The sequence below is a fragment of the Tyto alba genome, unplaced genomic scaffold (genome assembly GCF_018691265.1).
Source record: "Tyto alba isolate M040663 unplaced genomic scaffold, T.alba_DEE_v4.0 Super-Scaffold_6, whole genome shotgun sequence".
NCBI classification, from domain to species: Eukaryota; Metazoa; Chordata; class Aves; order Strigiformes; family Tytonidae; genus Tyto; species Tyto alba.
The window spans coordinates 46,233,638-46,257,520 of NW_024881327.1; the positions used below are offsets into that span (position 1 = coordinate 46,233,638).

Below are 23,883 nucleotides of genomic sequence, written 5' to 3' on the forward strand. Positions count from 1 at the left end.
TGAGGTGGCCATTGTGCTAAATTCTGTATGAACAAAAATGAAAGCCAGGTTGCTCGTGATAACGCTTTTTGAGAAATATTGTAAGAACTAGAATATTTAACACATACACATATATATGTAATGGAATTAACGTGCATAATATAGATATACATATATATATATCTTTATCTTAGTTATTCAAAATATGTGACCTTTTATATAATGGACGTGAGATGCATTAAGGCCAACTAGTGCAAATGAATTGATGTCATTTAAATCCAAGGAACTACACTGTTCTGTCATTTATGGGCAGTTTCTCATCAATTTTTTTAATGAACTGTAATTGATATTTAAGAATATCAACTGTGCCTTTGTAAAACATTTCAGCATTGTTTATAATTGCCATGTCATTCTATGTCAATAGGAATGTGTAAAATAATAGAAAACTTTTTGCACATTTTTCACATTTCTCTACTGTAGAGGGGATCTCATCTTCTACTGTATAGCATGTACGAAATTCTCCTAATGAGTAACTTTGTCTCAAAATTCATCCCTCTGGTTTTGCAAAGTGGGTAAACCTCTCCATCAGAGTGGTACCATTTAATACATGAATTTTTAATTCACTATATAGTGGATTCACAAGCTTTGAATTCGTGCTGGGTCAGGAAGGTGTTACCTGTTTTGTTGAAAATAGTTGTGTACTACTTCTACTGATGCTTGTGTAGTTGGCTGGAGATTACCAAACCAAGTGATGCCACGGGTATTTGTATAACATAAAAATTCTGAAAATGTCAGTCACAACCTTCTTGTTCCTGTCCTGTTTTCCATTATGTAGATACTACTGCTTAACCTGGCTTACTTAAAAGCTGTAAAGCAAACTGGTTTCAGAGGTAAAAGATGAAATTGTCTACAATTACATTATTAGCTTTTGTTTGCTTGTATATATTTGACTAAATTTCAACATCAAGCCTTGAGACCAGGTAACCATTCTAGGGATAGATTTTTAAAGTGTTGAGGGAGTCTTGCTACTCTTCTAACATGACAAATGGAGAGTAACTTTTAAATTGCTAGATAAATGCTAGTCAAGTTAGGTAAAAAGCTAATTCATTGTATCTGCCAAAGGGTATCTGTTCCTTTATCATGTATAAGCAGGTTTGCTGTTTGGAATCAACCTTTGACATAACATCTTCTTTCTTCATATTCATCTTCAGATGTGCTAACTTTGCAATGTTTTTATACTCTGAAAAGTAAATACATGATAAGAATTGTGTATGCAATAAGTATTTTGCAAGGGGAGTTCCATGCTTATTTTGGTCTTACCTCTTCTTAACCTAATTTCTTGGGTAATGCAGGGTTCCCTTCAACCAAGAAGCTGAGAAAATGAGGACTTCTCTCTAGCCACTTAGTATGGCTATTTGTATTCTGCAATGATACTTGATTCTACTGATACTGGCATTGAAACATTTCAGATCTGAGTGTAGTCAGACATTAATGTGTAATTCCTACACATGTGGTATCAGCTCAGAATTTTGAGCCAAATTATGCATGTTAGATAAGCCAAGTAGGAAAGGTATTCCTCACAGAATTAAAAAAGTAACTTGTTTGAAAGAATAATTTGGAGAAAAAGTAAGCTGGACTTTGTAGATCAAAATTCAGGTTTATCTTCTATATCAATTTTAAAATTTCATGAGAATCTTTAATATTTGCACAGATTCAATCACTGCTGTTTGGGATACCTTGTTATAAGAAAAGCTATCACCTGCTGTTTATCTGAAACAATTGCAATGTTTCTGTTCTTATAGTATTTCAAACTGCCTCTACAATATAAATTTTCTGGCTACATTCTCTAACAGATATATTTTAATGTAAAGAACAGATGGTCATTAGTCATTCTTTGAGAATAATTTTTGTCGAAATCTAACTTGGTCCTGTTGGTTAAAGCAAAGTAATTGTCTCTACCTCTGTAGTGATTCTTAGGTCCGTTTTTAAATTATTCTGGAGCATTCACTTTTCTCTTTACAGTGGCACAAGCAATCTCAAGTACAAAATACCCTCTTTTCTGAACCTCTTGCATGTGGATATTGTGCTTTGCATGTGACAGTGTATGTGAAAGTATGTTACAAATGTAAGCATGCATACATGCTGACCTTCCATCCCACAGTGCTGAAGAAATTTGTATGTGCTCAGTGCTAGGGATATTTAGGACAAAAAAGTTTCAGCCAGTCTTGTGGTGTGATGTGACCAGTCTTAATGACACACCACAAAATTTAACGCAGAATAGCCTGCAAGAGAAGTAGGTAAAACCACATTTCTTGGAGGAATTAGGAAGTAAGTAAAACTGCATTCCTCCCAATTGGAGGAGACTTGGAAAGGCAAACATTATTATTAAAACTGGTCAGAGCTTGGTCAGAATTGTGGAAGAAGTCTTTCTTCCTTTCTGCAAAACAGGAAAGGACTAAGTAGTTTAAATTCTTAAAAAGCACTCTTCACAGCTCTCTGCCCACTTAACACCTTACTTTGAAATATTTCTTCAACTGTGATTTGGAGAGAAGTCATCCTTGAATCAGCACCCCTGCTTTCCCCTGCACTAAAGTTTTTGCTTACTGGGAGTTTCAGAGACTGTTGTACAGGGGTTATATGATTACACACACAGACTGCATTTCTCTGTCATGAGGTCCATGCTTGCACTGGAGAGCAATTGATAGTGATATACACATTTGCACTATAAGATCAATTCTTTTAAAACAAGGAAAAAAAAATACAGATCTTATTTGGCCATATTGGAGCAGACAAGCTCCTTTATCTGTATATCTGAACATTTGTGGGAATAGGCAGTCATCTAACTGCACACCATTGCAAATAAGGAATTGTTTCCTGGCTCTTACTACCTTTCAGTGTACTCTTTCATAAGCCACATTCTTACATGACCTTTTCATTGTCTTGAACACAGACCTTTCCACACTAATAGGCTTGCTGTTATTTTATATATATATATAAAATATCCCCTCTGGAAAATCAAAGGAAAAAGGAGAGAATTCTCACTCAGTTCTCAGTATCTTAATAAACCTTGTCAGTCAAGGTGCTGAGGGAACTGTAAACATAGAACTAACATCTTTTTACAAGAATTTGCTTTTGTTAATAGCAATAGATAACATGAACAAAATGAGTCTCTTACAAGCCTGTTCTTTACCCTGTCTTTGAAAGAATGTAAAGCCAGTTAAAGTACTAATGCTACACATTTTCGATTGGTATTTCTATCAATAACTAATCTCCAGTATTTATTTATTTTCAATTCTGTTTTTATGAGGGCTTTTAAGATTGTATGGCCTATTAAATTCATTTTTATGTTTTAAAGGATTACCTGTATAGCTTACAGGTAGAATTTCAGAACTATGTCCCACAAAATTTTGTTATAAATAATTATAAATGTTACCTGTGTGTCTTATCCTGCAATAACTGTTCATGCATACTGCCATAGGGATGGGATCTGCAAGGTGGTGAATGTTTCAGCACCTAATGAAAGCAGATTGAACTTTGAATGTGTTAAAAATTACTTCATTATGCATGCCATTTATGCAGGCAGTAGCTTTTTAACATAGTAGCTGTCTGCATAGTAGAGAGTTCTGGAGTTTTGGACAGCCAAAGCATGATTATAACTAAAGTATTCTAGTTTCTTGTAATCATTGGTAAGATTAATTTCTTTCCAATATGTGGGGAAAAACAAAATGTTTACTGTTCCTCTGTCTCTTAATGTAGTTGAGTAGGAAGGCATGTCTCCTTTGGTCAGCACAGTGAATCCTTTAATGTAATTACATCCTGCACTCCCAATTAATGGTTTTTCCATTGGCAAAGTGCTACTTTTTCCCCAAGTACTTCCTTTTTTTAAAAAAATACATCTTGATCTACAAATAGTTTATGTAATTCTTGATATTTGAAGAAGCTGGATTCTCACCAAAGCTTCCCTTCAGTCTCAGGTTGTTTCAAGCTGCCCCTCCATAAAAGGTGTGGGGAGCGGTGTGCGGGGGTGGAAGTGGCTGGCAACTGTGCATCTGGTTTTTAAAAGAAAATTTAATTCTGTAGTGGACATTTGGTGATGCATTTTATTCTCTCTGGAGTTGATGGGCCACTTTTTTACAATAGTTTGACATTTCAGCAATTTCTAGTTAAGTATATAAGGGGATTAATCTACCTCTCTACTGTGTAAATTATATTTTATCACTCTTCTTTCCATTTTTTTTATGTGAAGTTATATTTAGATTCTATTCTCACTATTCTAAGGTAACATAATTCAGAAATTCCTTTTTTTTTTTTTAATTAAATTAACTTCCACATTAATTAATTTTTAAGTTGACTTCAGAACTGACCTTCTCATTTTCAGGTTTATATTCCCCTTTCGGATTTTTGGTGGAGTTATGGTCTCAGGACTGAACTTTTAGAAGTTGTTAATGTGAAAAATGACATAGCACTTTCTAATAAATAAGGAAAATGCAATAAAATACAGACAAATTATTTTCTGCCTGAGTTTTTTGCAGCTATGCCACAGAGTGAAAATCAAATGTGGTGATAATTGGTTGCATGTTGATTAACTTCAACAAGAATTTACAGCAATTAGTTCCGGTTTGCTAGAGAGTCTTGCCTGAGTCATAAATCCTTTAGGATTTGCTGAACATCCTGAACAACTGAGTGAAGATTTACATTACTTTTATTTACTCTTTTTTTTTTTCTTCCCCTAACAGCAGTTTAATGACGAGTTCTTGTTCATCTGATGACATTGATCAGGAAGAAATCCAGCTTGCTTTGCAGGCTGCTAAAATTGCCACACGAGAAAAGATCAGATCCAGATTTCATGGCAGTAACGATCTTATTCACCGCCTTTTTGTCTGTATCTCAGGTAGGAGACTAGCCTTTTGTTCTGAATGAAAAAACTAGTAATCCTTTACTTTTTTTTTCTTTTCCCTTATTTTTTGTGCATATAAAGTTATGGTAGAACAGACTAGAGATGAAGTTGCAGGAAGACTGTTTGGGGGCCTAAGTTGCAGACTGGTCTAGAAAGACATGTGACATGACAGGAACTTACAGCATCAGAGATGCAGGCATCTTAAACCTGTAGTGATGAAGAGTTTGGGCATGAAACAGGTTTGACTTAAAAGTGTTACCTTTTTCTTGATGATGCCCTATGTGCTCAAGGGAAGAAATCTGTTGCAGCAGTTGTACTTTGATGCAGAAGGAATCTCTGTGTTTCCTGCCAAGGGACAAGGAAGATACGTATCAAATTGTAGGTAGCTTAAATGCCAGAATGCAACTTCGCCATTATGGAAAATTAGTTTAAAGCTTCAATTTTTATTCCTAACACGAGTATTAGGGGATCCCCTGAAAAATAAATATGAGGACATTACTGGTAGCAACAGGACAATTTAAATACTTTTTTAAAGGGTGGTGTAATTAGTGTAGTAATGGTTCACCTGTTTTCTCAACCTCCTAGGTGTTGCTGACCAGCTGCAGACAAACTATGCTAGTGATCTGAGAAGTATCTTAAAGACCTTGTTTGAAGTTATGGCAACCAAACCTGAAACTGAAGACAAGGAGAAGCAAAAGAAAGGTAAATAGAGCTAAACATTTGTTTTATATGATTGTTTTCTGCTGGTAGCCCCATAGACATCCATGACCTATTTGACAAGAATTTCCTTAACATTTTGTTTAGTGAGTCCTGTCAACAAGTTTAGTGATTTGACCTAAGTTCAGCAAAGTCTTGGAACCAGACTGTAAACAGGTTGAAGTCACTGGAATTATAGGTACACAGAATTATGTATTGAGACAAAAGTTGAAAGAGTTAAAGCCTTTAGAGTGCATCTGTTCATTACCATATTCCTGCGTATAACAAACCAGTGTTTGTGTGCCTATAGTCATAACATAGTGTATGCAGAGTTTGGACTTTATGGATTTTTTTTTTCCCCTGATATTGTTTCACACTGGACACATTTTAATTTACCAAGATGTCTATCTTTTCATTCTGAAGTTTAAATAGCTATGTAAAAAGAGCAGACTAGAGGAGACTGCTCAGTAAGATGCTGAAATCTGGCCTGTCTTGAAGAAATTGCAGAATGCTGAATTTGGCTTCAAAATAGAAAAATACTCACTTTCGAATTGTAGATAATTAAGATAATGGAACTAGAACTAGATCATGAGACAATGCAAGAAACTTTTTCTCTGTCACCATTTTGATTTTTTTTTCAAAGAGGCAAGTCTGCTAACTTATCTAAAAATAACCATGTCATCCCAACAAGACTGGAATTACCTTTGTCCTTTGTTATGATTAGAACTATCAATATCTGAGGGTGGTAAGAGCTCTCTTCTTTTTTTCCCTCTTTATTCATGATTGAAAACCTTTGCTTTCCCTTTTTCCCAGTTTCATGTAAAAGCATTGAAGATTTTCTATGAAACACTAAGTTAAAAATTGGTTAAAGTTAGCAGAAAAAACCTCTAATCCAACCGAAATCTGCAGTGAGATAGTGCACAACATGCATTAGAGTCCTCTGTTTCTTGTGGTTGAAAATGCCACAATTTTTTCGTGGTGGCAGGATGTCATGATGTAAAGAGACTGGTTATTTAACTGGGAAAAAGAAAATGGGCTTAGACAGAATTGCTAAAGAGAGTACCAAGGTGCTCCTGAACATTCAGCTAAGAGTAATGAAGAAAATGGAGCTGTAAAGAATTTTCTGTAGGAAATATATGTTGGTCTACAGTACTTGGTTGGAATAATTTCCTATGGATGAACTATTATATTTTAAAAGGTGTTGACAAAACTAAGCATGAACAAAATGAGTAAATAAAAGTCAGGGACTTCTGGGATTAAGTTTCTCTGTCATATTGTGATTTGATGTGTGTGATTCACCTAGGGAATCTCTGGTTGTTCTCATAATCTACTTCTTTGTAAAGGATCCAAGTTAAGAATTGGGAAATGAAATATAAGATGCAGCTAGAAGTTAGAGGACTATATGACCTGTAATAAGAGCATCTTTCATTTGTTGTCATTCCAAAAAAGAATAGAGGAGATTTTTAATTCATTTTGTGTCAAGGTAAAGAAAAAGCAAGAAGTCTAAGAAGGTGCATATAGATGCTACTGTAATCTAATCCCAGAAGTCCTAATATGAATATTTTTAGTGCAAATTGGAAAAATATGAAGTTCAGTTACTTTCTGGTTTGTTTTACAGTTAATCAGGGTTTAAGGAATGCAGCATTGGAAGACTGTGCTTTATGTCAAGAAAGTATATCATCCTCAGAACTTGCAGCAAAAGCCAGAGATGGGGACTTTGAAGGTACTTTCTTTTTTCTGAGAAGTAAAATGAGACAGCCCTGATGTATTAACAAACAGAAAAAAAATCTGAAAGCAATATGCTCAGTTTATCATCTGACTGTCTCTAAACTATACTATGACATCATTTTATAGTCAGTTTCCAGAGCCAAATTTAAAAAAAAAAATCATTAAAATGAGAAGAAAACTGTTTTAAACAGCCTCATGGAACTGTGATCTACAAATTGTTATATCCAGTATGAATTCCTTTGTAACAGTGGAGAAAGGTTCTGTATAGTAAAGGTTTTAATATAGCATATCACTTCACATCTGGCAGGTTTCAGAGGGCTGTGTAAAATGCAAAGCACTGACTAAGGTCTTCTCAGCTAAATCTAGAGATGTTTTTTTATATTATTTGCTAGATGTGGAGGTACTACTTTTTCCCACAGTAGAAGTACGTTTCATATTTTTTGGTTTTTCTCTTTGATCAAAATATTATGGTTATTATTTTCATATTCTTCACCATATTACTTCAAATAAAAAGTTAGTTTTAGGTAAGTCTGAGGTTACTCAAATCTCATTGAATATATAGTAAGAGTGAAGAAAAGTACATATGTAAGTCTCAAAGTTTTGTTCGGGATTCAGGCATTCTGAGAGCTCAAAAGTTTTTGTTTCTCTTTTTTTAATCTGAGCTGCTGCAGGAGTGCTTAGGAGTCAGTTATGGACTATTGCCCTGGTATGGTAAACATTGTATAAAAAATGGATTAAAAGATATCAGAGCACTTGCAGTCAAAGAATAAGAAAAGAGAAAGTAAATGTATGAGATGGAGCAAACAAGAAGGCAATCAGCTTTTATCTTCAAGGCTAAGTGGTGGTTTCAGCACACCAGGAGCCCAATTATTGGAGTGGTGGTATCTCTGTGGTTGAGTGAGAAATAAAAGTCAACTATCAACTGTGAAACTGTATCTGAGCTTTCCAGAAACTGAAGTGTTCAGTAATTTCCCTGTGCTTTAAAACTCTGATCTGTTGTTGTCTATTTGTCCACATACACTGCTGTTCTTCCAGTGAGAGGTTTTGAATGCAGGATGATTGAGAACTGAGTGATAAGCAGTGTATATCTCTGCTTATATGCAGAGGGGAGTGACCAGCAGAAAAGTATTATTGGTTCATGTCATTTGTAATAAAGATCAGAAATCGTGAGGTGGGGGTGGAACCTCTTAAAGAATAAGTTTTAGAGTCATGCTACATATTTATAAGTTATTTTGTGTTTATATAAACCCCATAGTTTGCTTGTTCACCCTTCTTCTGAAGCTGCAGGCTAAAGGATCTCTAATCTATTTAGAACAGCAGGGCTAATTCATGTATAATGCACTATAGAAATATTATCTCCAGGAGAAAGATGATTTGGTGACAGATAAAGAACTATTCAGTAGTCATTTTAATCGATTTTTCTGTTGTGCCATAATTCAGAATGTCACAGAAGGTGCAGTGAAGAACAAATCTTTAAGCAAAATCCTTGCCATGTATAGCCTGTATTGGAAAAGAATGCGAGAGATCATTCTTTCTTTACCATTTCAGTTCATGTTATTTTGTTTTGAATCGATGCCTGATGCTGTCAGTGAATTTGACTTACAGAACTTGAAAGCAAGTTTTTCTGAACTGCAGGATGCCGAATAACCTTCTCACAGTGGATGTACATTTTGTCACAGAAAAGTCACTTCACTTCCATGGCAAGTTATTCAGCTTTTAAGGCTCTTCAGCTTTTCATGGTACCTTCTGTTGGCACAGGGAAGGTTTTATGTTTGGAGAAGTGCAGCCTATAACTTGGGATGTTATTTATTGAAATAGATGACAACACTCTGGGTGTTTAGATGATGTTAGTCTGCATGGGAGTGCAGTAAAGGGGATTCTTTGGAGTTACAGGGACCCTTGCAGCACCGAGGCAGTGTGAATCAGTTATGTCCCTGTCATAAGCAAATGGTAAAACCCAACCTGTAGTGTTAATAGCATATGGAGATAACTACAGCAAAAACAGCCCCCTGCTTGCACCTTTGTTAGGAAATAGCAGGTGCTTCACATAGGACTGCATGATGGAAAGCAGAGCCTTGTGACATAACCAAGTCCCTTTTGAATAAGTAGACTTGGATGCCTAAATGAACTTGGCTGCCTTGGCACAATGTTTTCCTGTGCTAACACATCCTCTAAACAGAGCCAGTTAGCTAGTGCTCCTGTGGGTACTCTGCTTTTGGTTCCCGTGCTTGCTCACTGGGAAGGCTTGGGCATGTCTGAATCAATCTCCTTGCAGACTTTCTCTGGGGGTCTTACTTGGCTTGTGTGTAAGTGGTTATGCTGTAAATACCTACTTGTACACATCAGCACAGCTCCTCTAACTATGTAAACTAACTAGTGTGGTCTGCTGTTACTTAGCCTTCAAATTTGATGATGGGCAGGAATCTTCTGTGTCACAAAGAGACGAAGGGTGCTGGGGAGCACGGAGATGAGTTTCACCTTCCAAACCAGAACAAACCACAAAAGATCTACAAAAAGGGGCATCTAAGTGGGTCGATTTGTTGAATTTGTGGGAACTGTAGAAACACCCATTCTATTCCCTCACCTCCAATACATTCCAGGCCCCTGCCTCTTCAGGTCACAAGTTGTCATTGCTGGCAATGCCATACAGCCTACTTTCCTACTGAGGTATGCAGTGACAACTAATGTGATATATGGTTTTGCTATCACTAAGGCATCCACCATGAGGCATAAATTTACAGCAGTATTTTAACCTCAGCAGCCATGTGCCTTTTCCCCCTTATAATACCTGCCCACTCACCTCATTTTTGCTGGCCACTGTAGAAGCAACAGCCCTTGGCTTTGGGTGATGTTTGGGTGCAGGTGGAACATGGTTTGTGGTTAACCTCTGCTGCATGAACATTGCACCCTATTTCTTGCAGCAAGCCTGATGGGTTTGTCCTCCAGGCCAAATCTGGGCCACGGGCCACCAACAGGAGTACACTGCAGTTACCACTGTGAATGGACTCAATGCAATGTCTGAGAGCATTGCACCAATCTGTTGACAGCATTGCACCAAAATTAATTATATCCTTTTTTGTACATAATTTTTATACTTTGAGTTACCCTTAATGATTTCAACTGAAAGTGAAAACAATCTAAAGCACATGATCGCATCAGTAGCTCCTCCCTTCTGCCGTTGTGGCAGAACACGAGCATGTATCAAATTGAGAAAGTCCAGCAAGCTACCTGCCAGGAAAGCTTTTTCCATTTATCAAACAAATCCCTCTTACCGAAAGTACCAAATGTTTAAGATTACATCCAATCAATGGTAATAAAAAAAAAGAAAGCAAGCCCAGCAACCTGAACAAATAAATGAATAGTTTTAAGATTCTACTGAAGGTTCCAGCCCCTACTCAGATTATGATGAATCACTTGTTTTTCTCAGATTTCTTATTCTTACTGTATATAAAACCCACCAGCTGGTCTGGGTTGTAAAACAAATATGAATGTTTATTATGAGCCAACTGACACTGGAAAGGCTATAAGAGTTAAATCCTGTGACCTTCTGAAGGTTGAAATACAATTAACTACAGATTAATTGGCATTCCACAACAAAAGCATTTCTGAAAGTACAGATGAGTCTATGGTGTATATGTTCATCTTTGCTGTCCTAATGCTTTAGGACTTTTTTCCAAGGAAGCACATGTATTTATACTTCATAGAGTATAAAAAACACTGTATTTTTATAGGGAGAGTATGTAAAGCAAATACATTTATATTTTTGTAGAATGTAAGATGACTTTATACAATATTCTGTAAGTTTTAAATATAGTAAGATTTCATGCCCAGGTTTTATGATGGAGAAGATAGCTAGTGGGGGCAAATTTCTATGTATAAAGTCAGAGCAAATTGTAATGGCAGCTGCTCAGAAAAAAGGTTGCACTCTTTGCTACCTGTGGTGCTTGTTCTGAATTGCATAACAGCAGGAGAGGCCTGTGTCTGGAACCATTCGTGGTAATTCCTTCCTCCCTGTGTCCTGGTGAGCTACGAGCCAGCGCAAGGAGAAGGTTATTGGGAAGCTCCTGAGCTCCAGCTTGGGAAAAACCACTCTTGGATAATAAGCTGGCCAAGAAGTTTATGTGGGACTGAGAGTGGGCAGCTGGGTCACACACAAATTAAAGGAAACCGCCACATTTGAAAATGTAAGAAAATTACTTTTAGTTAACCTAGTATAAATGTATTGCTGCTGAGACAGAGCTGCACCATTCTTAATATGTATTACAGCTTTAAAAAACCCAAACATCAACAAAGTAGAAGTTTGATGTCTTTCTGCCATTTATGTGTCTGGGATGGTGTTTCTGGCCCCAACACAAAACTTGTTTTGTATTTGCCAGCAGGTTCCCATATATATACATAGATATACCACACACGCAGATAACTCCTTTTTTTGTCTTGATAAGGATTTTTATGTATTCATTATTCAATCTGTAAATGTGATCAAGTCCCTGCTCACCATATTTGAAAGCATTATGTTTACCCTTGTGAGCTTGATGATTTTAATAGTGAACTTCGGCAAATCTGAGTTTTGCCCATACATGTGTTTTGGGGTAATTGATTGCTCAGGAAGATTCATCTATTGCAATTGAGGGAAGGTGAATATTTTTAATTGTCCATGTAAAGAAGTTATAGGCTGGCTAAGAAAGTGAGTTACACTTCCTGTCTAGGAACAAGCATGAGACATGTAGAAATAGGAAGGTTTTCTCAAGGAAGAACAGAAAGCATTATGAAGCTGTTAGTGTTCCCTTAAAATATTTGCCGTAGCATCTCACCTCTCTCTGCAACCATACATTCATTTTCACTCTTTATTCCTCTAGCATTCGTACAGAACTGCCTTGCTTGCTACCACCTAGTTATAGCTCCAGCCATAATGGATTTGCTGTGACTGCCAGTACAAATATCTGTCTGTGCCAAATGGTGTTAGCATCTGTTTGCTGCACAACAGCATGCTATTTCTCCTTGGTCCTTTTCCACCTTGTAATATTCCAGCCCATCCACTCTTGTCTAGTCACAAGTCCACTGCTCTCCAACCAGCAACACTAGCAGAGGTCAGTAATTTATGGTCCCAAGTCTCAAGCTCTTGTTCTTGTTGCAATAAGAAGTCACAAGTTCAAGAAAACCCACCCATGCTACTGTATGTGCAGAATGTAATCACCGTGAGTCTAGAATTAGCTGTCAACCCTAGCTGAATGCTTCAATTTTTCTTTTGTCCTCTACACTCTTAAGGCTACTCTAGTGTTTATAATGATGACCAGCAACACTTTCTAAATGAAAGAAGTTAAATTGTTGCCACAGTTCAGTGGCCAAACATATTCTGTCCACTTAACTTTCTCCTTATTCAGTGGCTCTACTTACACTGCCAGAGAAGAATCTAGCATCAAGTTTGCCATATTGAGACAATGTTTTATAACCAACTGAACCTATTTAATCGTGCATGTAAAATTACAGGATTTTGTACAGATTTTAGGTAACATTGCAGTAATTTCATCTGATTTAGATTTTAAGAACTTCAGAGCCTGCTCAAAGACCATCCCTCTCTGTCACCACCATGTGGATCTTGCTGAGACTTCATTGCGGGAGGAGAGAATATCCCTCAAGTGCTATAAAGCTCAGGCTTATTCAGGTCCACAGTGACATAACTGGAATTTAGATTAGGTTTGAAACTTTTTGTCCTAAAAATACATGTAGTGAGTGTTTTTCTGGTATTGTAGTATGTGGATCTACATTATCAGCTTGCTTTAGTTTACAATGGTTGGTAGCTCTTACAGAGAAAGACTCCTACTAACAGTAACATGAAAGATCCAAGTCTCTGTTCTATCAGATTAAAAGTAAGATTTGAACCATGTCCCAGTGGAAGTCACTGTTTCCTATTGGAGTTGTTTCATTTTATGTAAATAATTATTTTGCCAAAGAATAAGTTGCTGTTATAGAGTATAGAGTAGACATGAGATGTCATCATTCCAAGGTCATGTTGAATCAGGCAGAGCAGAGGCTTGAGCCTGAATCTGCAAAGCTCCATGCTTTGGTGAAAGCTTTCTAGATTTGCATGGAAATTCCATCTTAAGAAAGCTGATTGACAAGAGCTGTACTTAAAGCTAGTAAGTCTGTACCTCTGTTTTCTCCCTCACCCCTAAAATTTTCATCAAACAATATTGTTGAAGCAGAAAGTTTATTTTTATTGAAAAATTTCAAGCCAGCTGTAATCAACACTGAATCTACTGAGCAAGGGTAAAGATTATTTTGCTACAACTTCATTTTAGGAATGCTACATAAAAGGCAGAGATTGCCCTGAATACCACATGGAAAATTATCTGTGATAGTGGACAAAAAGGTTCATCTTACCATGGCAGATGAAGTGAGGGGTAAAGTCATGTCACCTTAGTGCTCTACCTTCCACACTTAAAACTGAGAATTCACAATTCCTGCTTTCATCAGAAGAGCTACAGCAAGCCCAGCTGACCTGTTCTGCAGCTGTGAGGGTAATGCAGTGGTCTAAGTTCCACAGGCTGCTGTAGGAACAGCCTTCTTAATGTCAGTTTGGTAAAATAAAATCAGGGTTATGCATGATGTGCTCTAAAATCTAATAAACATGTATGCAGGAGGAACTTTCAGTTTGAGTTCTTCATTAGGAATATTTGATAAAAACAAAAGATGCAGAAAGGATCTGTTCTCTGAATTGTCTGGCCATAGCACAAACACTGCCACAAGCTTAGGGTTTAGTATCTGCTCTTCAACAGGGAGTCGTGGTGTGCATGTTTTCTGATTTGTTTTCTACCAGAGTATAGATTTGCTAGATTAGGCCTTCTGCAAGCTCCAACAACTTTTGGGATTGTTTCCCTCCTCGCCCTGGTCTCCTGTATCTCAGCACCACTGAATGAACTTAAGTTTTCTGTTCTAATATTGTTTGTCAGCACTGTTAATGGATCTAGGCCTAGGCTCTCTTCCTCTTGTGTTCTGGGACACAGATGTTCTCCTTGGTTTTCTAACATTAGATGGAACTGCAGTAGGTCCATTGCACATACTTAAGCAAAATTAATTCACACGTGCTTTTTGACAGTTTACAATGTCTATGTATTTTTTTATCATGATTCTGGTTTTCTTGAAGCATCAGCATCTTTGATTTATTTGAGACAACTTTTTTAGAAGCAGAAAACTTTTTTAGCTAATGAGGTTGCATAGACATGCAAAGGTGAACTCTAAAAGCTATAGCAAAAACAAAGACAACCATAAAATTTCATGATTTATGAGATATCTTAATGCAAGATTTTTGAATAGTTAAGAGTTGGTAATACTGTTTCTCCTTTTCAAATGTCTTTTTCAGTCTTCAGATACTTAATTTCATCTTGTGCCTTTTCCTTTCTCTAAACTTGTTTCTTCATTTAAATACTTGTTTCTCTTCCTTTCTCTGCCTTTTTTGCTGTACATGCTTTTAATGTTTACTAGAACTTATTTCTGTAGTTCTTCTGTCTCATTAATCCCTTTCCTTCCTTCCTCCTCCTCTTTGATGTTTGCGCCGTGGTCTTCATCTGTTTCCCAACAGACTTATCTTAGCTCTCGTTGCATGATAAAGCAGTGGGCCAATTAGCCCATGAACAAGGTTTTCCTTCCATTCGTTGTACAAATCCCTGAAGCACAGGCAGATAGTGCTTTAGAGGCTGGATGTTTCCATTTGCTGCCGTATGCAGAGCTAAACGAGCAGCGTAGCCCTGAGAAGGGCTATAACATAAAAAGCCTACGGGTGCAGCGCTGCTCCCCTGCTTCCCGCATGTCTTCAGGCTAATGCTAGGGGTTTAATTTGTATAACTCACTCAGCTCCTCATGTTGAAGCTTTCCCCTCATGAGACTGTTCTTCAGAGAATATTTCAAAAACCTGTTCTATAAAAAGCCTGGTGACTCAATCATTAATATATGTAAGTCAGAAAGGCTTCTCCCAAGGTTGAGCGAGATGAGGCTTGTGAAAGGGTCCTCGGGGTGTGATCCCACTACCACGGGGGCTTGCATGAGCTCAGGGAGGCTGAGTCATTCAGGGCTTCATTCTTCCTGCCACTGTGAGCACCTTGGCTCCAATCCAGGATTGCATTTAATCTCTAAGGACATACTCTCAAAAGGAAGCCTCTGTGTTTGTATTCAGTGTAAAGACTTCCTCAGTCACAACTGGAGGCAAAGGCATAGGGCTAAGGGCCCAAAGTTTATTATTTCAAATGTTATTTCAAGGCTGCACCACTATGATTTTGGGTAAGATATTTCACTCTTGATTTCTCCCCACGCACTTACTGACTGTAGCTGAGTGATGAGGATTAAAGCAGTTAAGGTTTGTACAGCGTTTTGAGTGTTAAAAGCTGTTACATAACTAAGTGTTACTATTTGGGGGTGTGCTGCAGTGCAGCAGATCTTTGTGCAAGCAATTGGGATGTTAGGAGGGCACGAAAACCCAGCAGCAATGGGACGTGGGGGTGGCCGTGTAGCAGCATCAAAGAGCCTTATTGTTGTTAAGTCGCTGTCTAGGGCAAAAAAGTGCCCTTCAGCTCACTGCTGATGTGTAAGTTTAGTGAATCAACTGATGTGACACCAGTGTGGAGGTAGAGTCCCCCTAATGTGAGAGAACATTCTGCAGAGAGGGTTATACTGCTTCTTTAGATTGAGTATCACTAAAATGTGATTATAAAGACAAAGTTTGCAGATTAAGTCATCTGTCAGTCCTCTAATTTTGTAACCAGGAAATATGGATATGCGACTATTATGAGTTCATAAGGCTGTTACTTATCAAAATTAATTTGCTGTTTCTTGGGGTGGGGGTGGGTGTGTGCAATTTTTCTTTTTAGTTAGCACTTATGACAATTTAATCCATACAAGGTCAATTAAAAAGTAGCTTTTTCAACATTGTACTCCAAGGGCAACAACAGAAGAAACAAATAAAATCCAAATGGTAAACACCTGATAAGAAAGCTGCTTTTCATCAGTGAGTTCCAGAGTCTTTGGTGGGGTTGTGTTAGTTTACAATGTGTCTGGACTCATCATGATCTATGGGAAGGAGTGATTATGGTACTAGCTGCTGCAGAAGTTGCAGTTTATATTGATATGCTGCAAGTTGTACAAAAAGGGCCCGTGTTTTGTGGCTTCTTTGTGAATATTAAAATTAACTAGCTGAACATGGTAGCCCACATTATAATGCAGTTGATAAAGCATCGGGAGCAAAGTAGGCATCTTACCAAATCTGCTTCCAGCAGCTCTGTGTTCGTTTGGGAAGGAGACCTGGTGGCACAGAGCTTGAATAAATTCCTAGGTTTTGGTGTCTTTAAAATTAGTGAGAATTAATGGGATAGTTAAATCCTTGAAACCTAATCAAGGCTATATAATCTAATAGCAAGTTTTAAACAGGAATATTGTTACTGGCTTGGTTATTTTGTTTGGAATATATGTGATAACCCAAAGGACCTCCTGGATGGAGAATATGGAGATGCTCCAAGGTCATCAGGCCTGGTTTCAGATCAGAGATTCCTGTGAAAATGATATGAACTTTTCAAAATCGACAACATAAACTGATATTGGGAGTAAGCTTTACTGGGCAAGTTACTTGTAGTAGCTAGGGAGGTTGCAGAGAATGAAAAGAATTGGAAAGGAAGATCTTTTGGTTTCACTGATGTGAGTGCTTTGACTTAAAGTCGCAGTCCTACATCTCCCTGCTGCTTAAGGAAAGCCTACCTTTGAAGTAGGAATTTGTAGCCTTGTGTACCCACAGAACGTTTTCTGGCTGTTCCCAGCTATGTGCGATCTCCTTTTTTTCACATCAGTCATTTCTCTGCACACAGACTTTCGTTTTGGTTGCTGTCCCTATAGCTGTGACCTTTATCAGACCAGTTTGTTCATTAAGTGAGAGGTTGCTTCCTTAAGCTAGTTTAACTTCCAAAATAGTTTAGAGGAGCCCATAAAAGCCAAGTCAAGGTTCAAAGTTCTTTTTGGTTTTATTAATCTGCTTTTGGAACATTTTATGCATTGATTGCTATATCCATTTTACTTTTAATTTGACAAATGTTTCAATATGACAAACACATGAAAACTGGCCATGGTTATGTTTGGACAATACAGTGGATTTTTAATTATATTTCTGCCTGTAGCTGTAGCCCTCTTGACCTGTGCATTAAACGCATCATATATTTTGTTGTTTGATAATATGCTTCTCAAGGCAGGGATCTTGCGAGGCAGGGATCTTGCTTGTCAGGTTTATAAATCAGCAATTGCATGGGTTACATACTGTAAATAATAGAGAGATGTTGCATACAGGGAACTTGGGTAAATACCTCCAGCAGTTTGTGTTTGCTGTGTCCATGAATTCCTTCTGTATAGAACTTGCTTTGCCCTTCATTAGATTTTTAACAATAAGTTGGCTACACCGTTTCTCTACTTGTAATTTTAAACTCTCTGAGGTCGTGTCAGCCTGTCACTAGCAGAAACATCTCAACAGAACTAAGCCTAATACCTTTTGCTTTGCCAAAACCAAATCATTTTCCTGCTTGGCTTTTGAGGGGTTGGAGAGCTCACAGGAGAAATAAACAACTGAAACATGCTGTTTGGGATAATGGTTGAATTTTTTTCTCTGCTAAGTCTTGTACACTTGATTTTGTGGTTTTGCTGTAGTTACTGGTGACTTCCAGTAAGAGTCCTAATACTTTAGCAGACGGTAATCAGTCTTCAAGTCTTGCCTAATTGCAGAAAAGCAGTCAGCCTTTCTGTAGGAAGGGCTGAAGAGGCTGGAAATAATCTCTGCTCTAAACTTGATTTGATGTCTGGTTTTGTTGACAAAACTACCTGGGATCCAGCTCTGCTTTAACAGTCTCTTGTCTTCATACTTGATTTTGCTTATTGCCTTTTCCCTGCCACTTTCATTTGAATAGGATCTATTTTGAGTACAAAGCTGCCATGCACTGTTTTTGTGCCTGATGCTGATGTGCTCTGCCCAAAGGTGGTTGCCTGGCAAAGGGGGAAGTCCAGCCCTCACAGGCATCCCAAACTCACCTTGCTGCCTGTTCATAAAGCACCTTGAGAAACTCAGATGAAAACAGCTGCTGTTATACTTTATTCTCCCTACTCTCTTGAGGATCTGGTAATCACATGTTTGTTTTTATTCCCTTTTGATTTATGTTCCCTTCTGTTGCTGTGTTTCTGACAGATCCTCCTGACTGGGTTCCAGATGAAGTCTGCAGCTACTGCACTGCGTGCAAGGCTCCTTTCACAGTCATTCGCAGGAAACACCACTGTCGGAGCTGTGGCAAGGTAATGACTCAGTCAAACACGTGAGAAACTATCCTCCGAAGAGAACAGAAAATTTATGCATACCACAAACTCAGCTGCACAACAAAATGTGTGCGCTTGGCCAGGGTTTTCAAGTCACAAGTGGTTTTGTATGTCTTGGCTATCAACTGCTTATGTTCAGAAGGTGGGGGGGGGGGTTGACTTTTATACAGCAATAAGCATTTGTCTGCTAGAAAGCAGAACTCCCTGTTGAAATCGTGAAACAAACACCCCAAATCCAGAGTCACCATGGAGTACTGCTTTAATCTTTTAAGGAGCTGCAGCAGCCTGCACTGTGAGGGGTGATGCACAGCTCAGCTGCAGGGACAGCGTGTCCCTTTGCTTTTTTTCTAAACCTTTGCAGGATGGCTGCGGTGTGAAGGGCTGCTGCTTGCAAGCTTGTGGGGGAGGAAGAGGGAGTGAGGGAGAATAAAGCAGTCATGTGCCTCAGGAAGCTAGAAATCTGCAATCCCATTTCATTTGCTTGCTTGCTGGTGTACAAATTAAAAAGGAAGAAGATAAACTGGTTTTGTTAACTTAGTAGCAGACTTGCAGGAATAGGAGCTTTGGAGATCCTCACAAATATTTCCCAAATCTTTCTTTAAAATCAGTGGAGAGAGATGCTTCTTTTCATCTGGTGGAGCTGCCTTTGCTTGTGACCTGCAGAGATAGACTGGCCTGCCTTAGCTAATGTCAGTGCTTGGGCACGTGGGTCAGAGAGGCTAAGCACAGGCAGAGTAATTGGTCATCAGGCTATGAAGTGCCTGTGGAGGGCTTTCACTTGCTATGCTGAGGGTGGTGGTGTTGCCAATACACAAATGCCCAGTGCGTACAGTCTTCTCTCCCCTGTCTTGAAATCAATTTTGTCCCACCAGTTCTTCAAAGGAACTAAGGTGGAATCTCCCTCTTGTTTTTCAGATCTTCTGTTCCCGCTGTTCCTCCCACTCTGCTCCATTACCTCGTTATGGTCAGATGAAGCCTGTCCGTGTTTGCACTCACTGTTATATGTTCCATGTCACTCCTTTCTATAGTGACAAAGCTGGTATCTGACATATTAAACTACTGGTGTGTCTTCTGGAGTCTTACACGGACTGATATATTTGACCTAAGCCAAGAATTAACTTGATAGAGGGACCCCATGAGGGCATGCAGGCTTTGACATCCATTATTATAAATTTTGTACAGACAGTTTTTATTGCATTTTACTAAGCTGCTAAAGGGAAGTATGAAGCGTCTGTAGCTCTAAGGCTGCAGTACAGTCTTCCATAAATTTATAACATTAATGTTACGATGCCATATGCAGAACAAATGCACTGTGTGGAAGGAAATAGGGCTCAGAGAATTAAAAGCATTGCTGCTTATCTTACATGCTAGGAACAGAGTAGCCAGTTAACTAGTCCGTCCCAGCAAATCAGTCCCAAAGCTCAGACACTTCTGTGCTCCCTAGAATACCAGCATGGCTGTGGATGTCAGTGCTCTCCCTCCTGCTGCTGTTTAACTTTCCCGTTATTAGATTTTTGCTACCTATGCTAGGATTAATTAAAGCAAAACTATTTAAAATCCATATTCGTATTTACAAAGGCAAAATTTTCTGTGAATCACATAGGAAGCACTGAAGGTCATGAAGAAGTGTATTTCTGTTGCCTTTCACTTACCAAGCAAAGCAATAACTCCAAGTTGTCTTCTAAAAATTAAGTTTTACAACTTCTACTTCCATATTTTGAAGTTTTGGAAGTATTTATAACTTCATCATTTATGCTATATCCTGTTAATAAAAATATAATGTAGAGCTTTGGTTTCTATATCAGCATTTAAAACTTAAGCTTTTGAGGAAATTGTTACCAAATGAATTAAATAATATTAAAATACATATTTTTTAAAAGAGTTTAGCAGCAAAATTCAGTAGATATGACAAATTATTTCTCCCATACTGAGTTTTTTTAAATGGTTTTAAAAAGGACAAATGTGTAATGATATATTCAAAGGTCCTACAGAATGGTCAACTGGCGAAAGGTATTTGTCCACATTTGGCAGAGTAACTGTGTAAAATATTGCATACTGTTACTTCACTCATGCTAACAACTCAGAAGACATTTGTATTTATTTGAAACACCGGGGATTAATTTTTATCTCCACTTGGAAATAAGTAAGACTCACATGTATTCATGCTATGATCTTGCACAAACTATTTGCAGTAAGAGCTCCCTGAGCACTGAGGTTTCAAAGGCGTTTGGACATGCTTTGAGTTAGCCACATGAAAAGCAAGACAGTGAGTGCTGTGGTTAGAGGAAACGAGATCAAGAGCTCTTTGCTGTATCCCCTTTCCTGACTCAGTGTTACACACTGTGTTTCAAAGTGATAACTACAAAAAAGGATGAGGAAGTTGTTTGCGGTATTGTGCTTAAGAAAGGTTGTAATTCAGAATGATAAAGCAAAACTGGCCAGTGTTGATTTTTTTTTTTTTTTTTTTTTTTAATTTGTTTTGGGCGGGGGCATTCCCTTTAAGTGGCTTAATATTCAGTGTTAATGAGCCATATAAGGGTACAGCAGTTTGGCACTACTGTTGTTTTGAATCAGATGAAGCAGCTTCACTTAGTTTATGTGTAATGCACAAGCCTTATGATGCTGTTTGTAGACAATGTCAGCTATGATGTGTTATCCTCACCTTATTTATATTTTATTATTATTATTTCCCCGAAATCCTTCCCATGGAATCCCTGAGTTGGAGTGTCGGCATTCACCAGTTTGGAAAGGCATGGGGTTGGGCAATTGGTGGGAGGTGGGTTATGTGGTGCAAGCAATGATACTTATTCAGGCTTAAATCTCAGGCTTCACATTGCAATGATTATTGCAGTTTTATTTTTAGAAAAAAAAAAAAAAAACACAACAAATTTAATGCTTCTTTTATAGGATAAAAAAATACAACAAACTTCAATTGTGAAATAAATATGCACAAAAAGTTGCTTCTGTGGAAAAAAAAAATCTTATTTAATGAACTGAATATTTATTCAAGCTTGTTTTTATTTTGTAAATGCTGTAATTCAGAATCATTTCCATAAATATATTTAAAGATCTCAGACACTATAGTTTCTTATGTAAATACAGACTCCTATTTCTCTTACTGAAAAGCACAATGACTATATCAATACTAATATACATTTGCCTCAAGGAAGACTTTCATCTTGTAATCTCTTCAGATAATTAAAGTGTCAGGACTTTCTATTTCTGTGTGCTGGATTGCTCTTTCATTTCGGGGTCTGCTTACATGGAGTGACAGCTGCCATCCTGTCAAACAAACTGGCCTTAAGTCTTTCTCACTTTGCAAATAACAGGAAAGGAGTGAGTTTGAATTTTAAAATGGAAGTCGCCTGTACAGAGAAGGGGTGGTGAATCAAAGCAGGAGTACTAGCCTGTCACTTAACATTGCCTTGTGCTATCTGTTGCCACCAGCTGAAAACTTCCCTTCCAGAAATATCTTGTGTCAGCGGCCACTTCACACATTAGGCATATTTGATCTGCCTGTGTCACATCTGAATAATTTTGGGGGGAGGGGGGGGAAGCAGTGTAAGTAGAATACTGCAATGAAAATAGTGCTGCATGGATCTACCTGCAGTTATTCTTATGAAGTATAAATGTCCAGTGATGATTTGTTCTGCTCCTTGTATGACTTATAACTGTTGTAGGTTTTATGAGAATTAATTTTATTTTCCAGAGGACTTAATGCATGGCTTCAGGATGCCATTTCACTGAAGAAAAAACTTGTTACAGCTCTGTCACATTAGGATCTCAGCTTCAGTGGTGCAACAGCAGGAAAATTCTATGGGAAGCCTGCATGCAAGTTTAAGATTGCATTTGAATTAACATACATAATATTTATGGGCAAATAATGCTGCCTTAAAGTGTGTATAAATAAATGAACAGTAGAAATGTATCCTAAAGGGACTTTTAAAATGAAACTTACATTGTTTCAGGGTTTTGAGGGGAAAAAGGGGATCTCTTTCTCCCACCCACAACAATGTGTTCCGTACCACTTTTCCTGTTGGTGATACCACAATGGGAGTGATACAGGATAATAAGGTAAGAACAACATTGCCAAAGGTGTCAGTAATTCACCTGGTGTTGGACTCTTCTGTATGACAGGTTCCCTCTGAATCAAGGCTGTTTTCATTTTTTAAAAAAATACAGTAAACTCTGAAGTGATCCTTTCTAGATCTGTACAAATCGTACAGCGTTTCCTGCTCTCTCCAGGTTTGTAAAGGGAGGTGGAATATCAGGGCTCCCTCTACAATTAAAGGAACTTCAATTAAAAAATAGCTCTGCTTCCAGAGAATATCCCTGTCCATAAAACTCGAAAATACTTAAAAGCTATCACACAGCAGCTCACTGAGGAGGAACCTGGATGGAAGCAGTGGGAGAGGAAAATGACGTTTTTGTGTGTTGCCTAACCTGTGAGGAAGGAGAAGGAAAATGGGGGTGCATGCACGTGTGGTCCAGCCTGTACCCGGCTGGGGGGACACGAAAGGTGAGCTGTGGAAGCAGGAGACGTGACTGTAGGGAAGCTTCAAACAGCCCCATCTCAATCCTGCCTGGGAGCTGGAGGAAACCACCGGTGTTCTCGGTGTCTTGTCTCCAGCTGAACTCACTGTCAGTTTATGCAAAGTCAAAGCTGCTGGGTCTGCATCCTCTGGTTTCCGTGGCAACCCCCGATAGCATCTCCACCGCGCCAGGACTGCAGCACTCCATTCCCGCACAGGCAGGCACCGAGGCTTCTGCTTTCTGCTTCATCAGAGGGATTGTGATTGCTCAAACATCTTTATTTGTAACAAAGATTCATGGTGCAGAGTAAGATGCTTACTGTGAGCTCCTTTTCCTGATTATAGTATTTTACTGAATTACGCTTTATTTATATTGCTTGTCTGGAAGAAACGTGGGCATTCTTTTGACTACTTTTGAGGGTTTCTTTAGCTATTTTCTCTTCCCCTCTTTCACCTCACACCATCACCCAGCTTTTCGTTCCTGCTGTGTCTAAACTAGACATCTTATGTAGCCTCCTTGGGTATCTTTCAGGTAGTGAAATAGAGGCAATATTAGTCAGTTCAAGGAGCTTTCATCCCTATTGCTTCCTGATCTTGCCCTTCAAGTTTCCAGGCACAGGCTTGTTTCAAACCCTTGTTTGATGTCCTTGTACCTGCAAGAGCGTCCTGCCACACAGATCCTTCCTGGCTGCCAGAGCTGCTGTGGATCTTGCACCAAGG

General features: G+C 38.3%; 1 protein-coding gene across 7 annotated transcripts in view; it reads left to right on the forward strand.

The window, feature by feature from the left end:
- The window catches only part of ZFYVE28 (zinc finger FYVE-type containing 28), a 159,622-nt gene extending 137,774 nt beyond the window's left edge, over nt 1-21,848 (forward strand). For 3 of the 7 annotated variants that reach the window (XM_032987426.2, XM_032987428.2, XM_032987427.2), the window contains 5 exons: nt 4,716-4,870; nt 5,462-5,578; nt 7,191-7,295; nt 18,507-18,610; nt 19,547-21,848. In XM_032987426.2, coding sequence (XP_032843317.1) covers nt 4,716-4,870; nt 5,462-5,578; nt 7,191-7,295; nt 18,507-18,610; nt 19,547-19,678 — 613 coding nt within the window. In that variant the 3' untranslated portion in view covers nt 19,679-21,848. Of the gene's footprint in view, nt 1-4,715; nt 4,871-5,461; nt 5,579-7,190; nt 7,296-8,935; nt 9,094-18,506; nt 18,611-19,546 lie in introns of those variants that run through there. The other 4 variants (XM_042808340.1, XM_042808343.1, XM_032987429.2 and 1 more) reach the window with 3 other exon arrangements.
- The last annotated feature ends 2,035 nt before the right edge of the window (nt 21,849-23,883 follow it).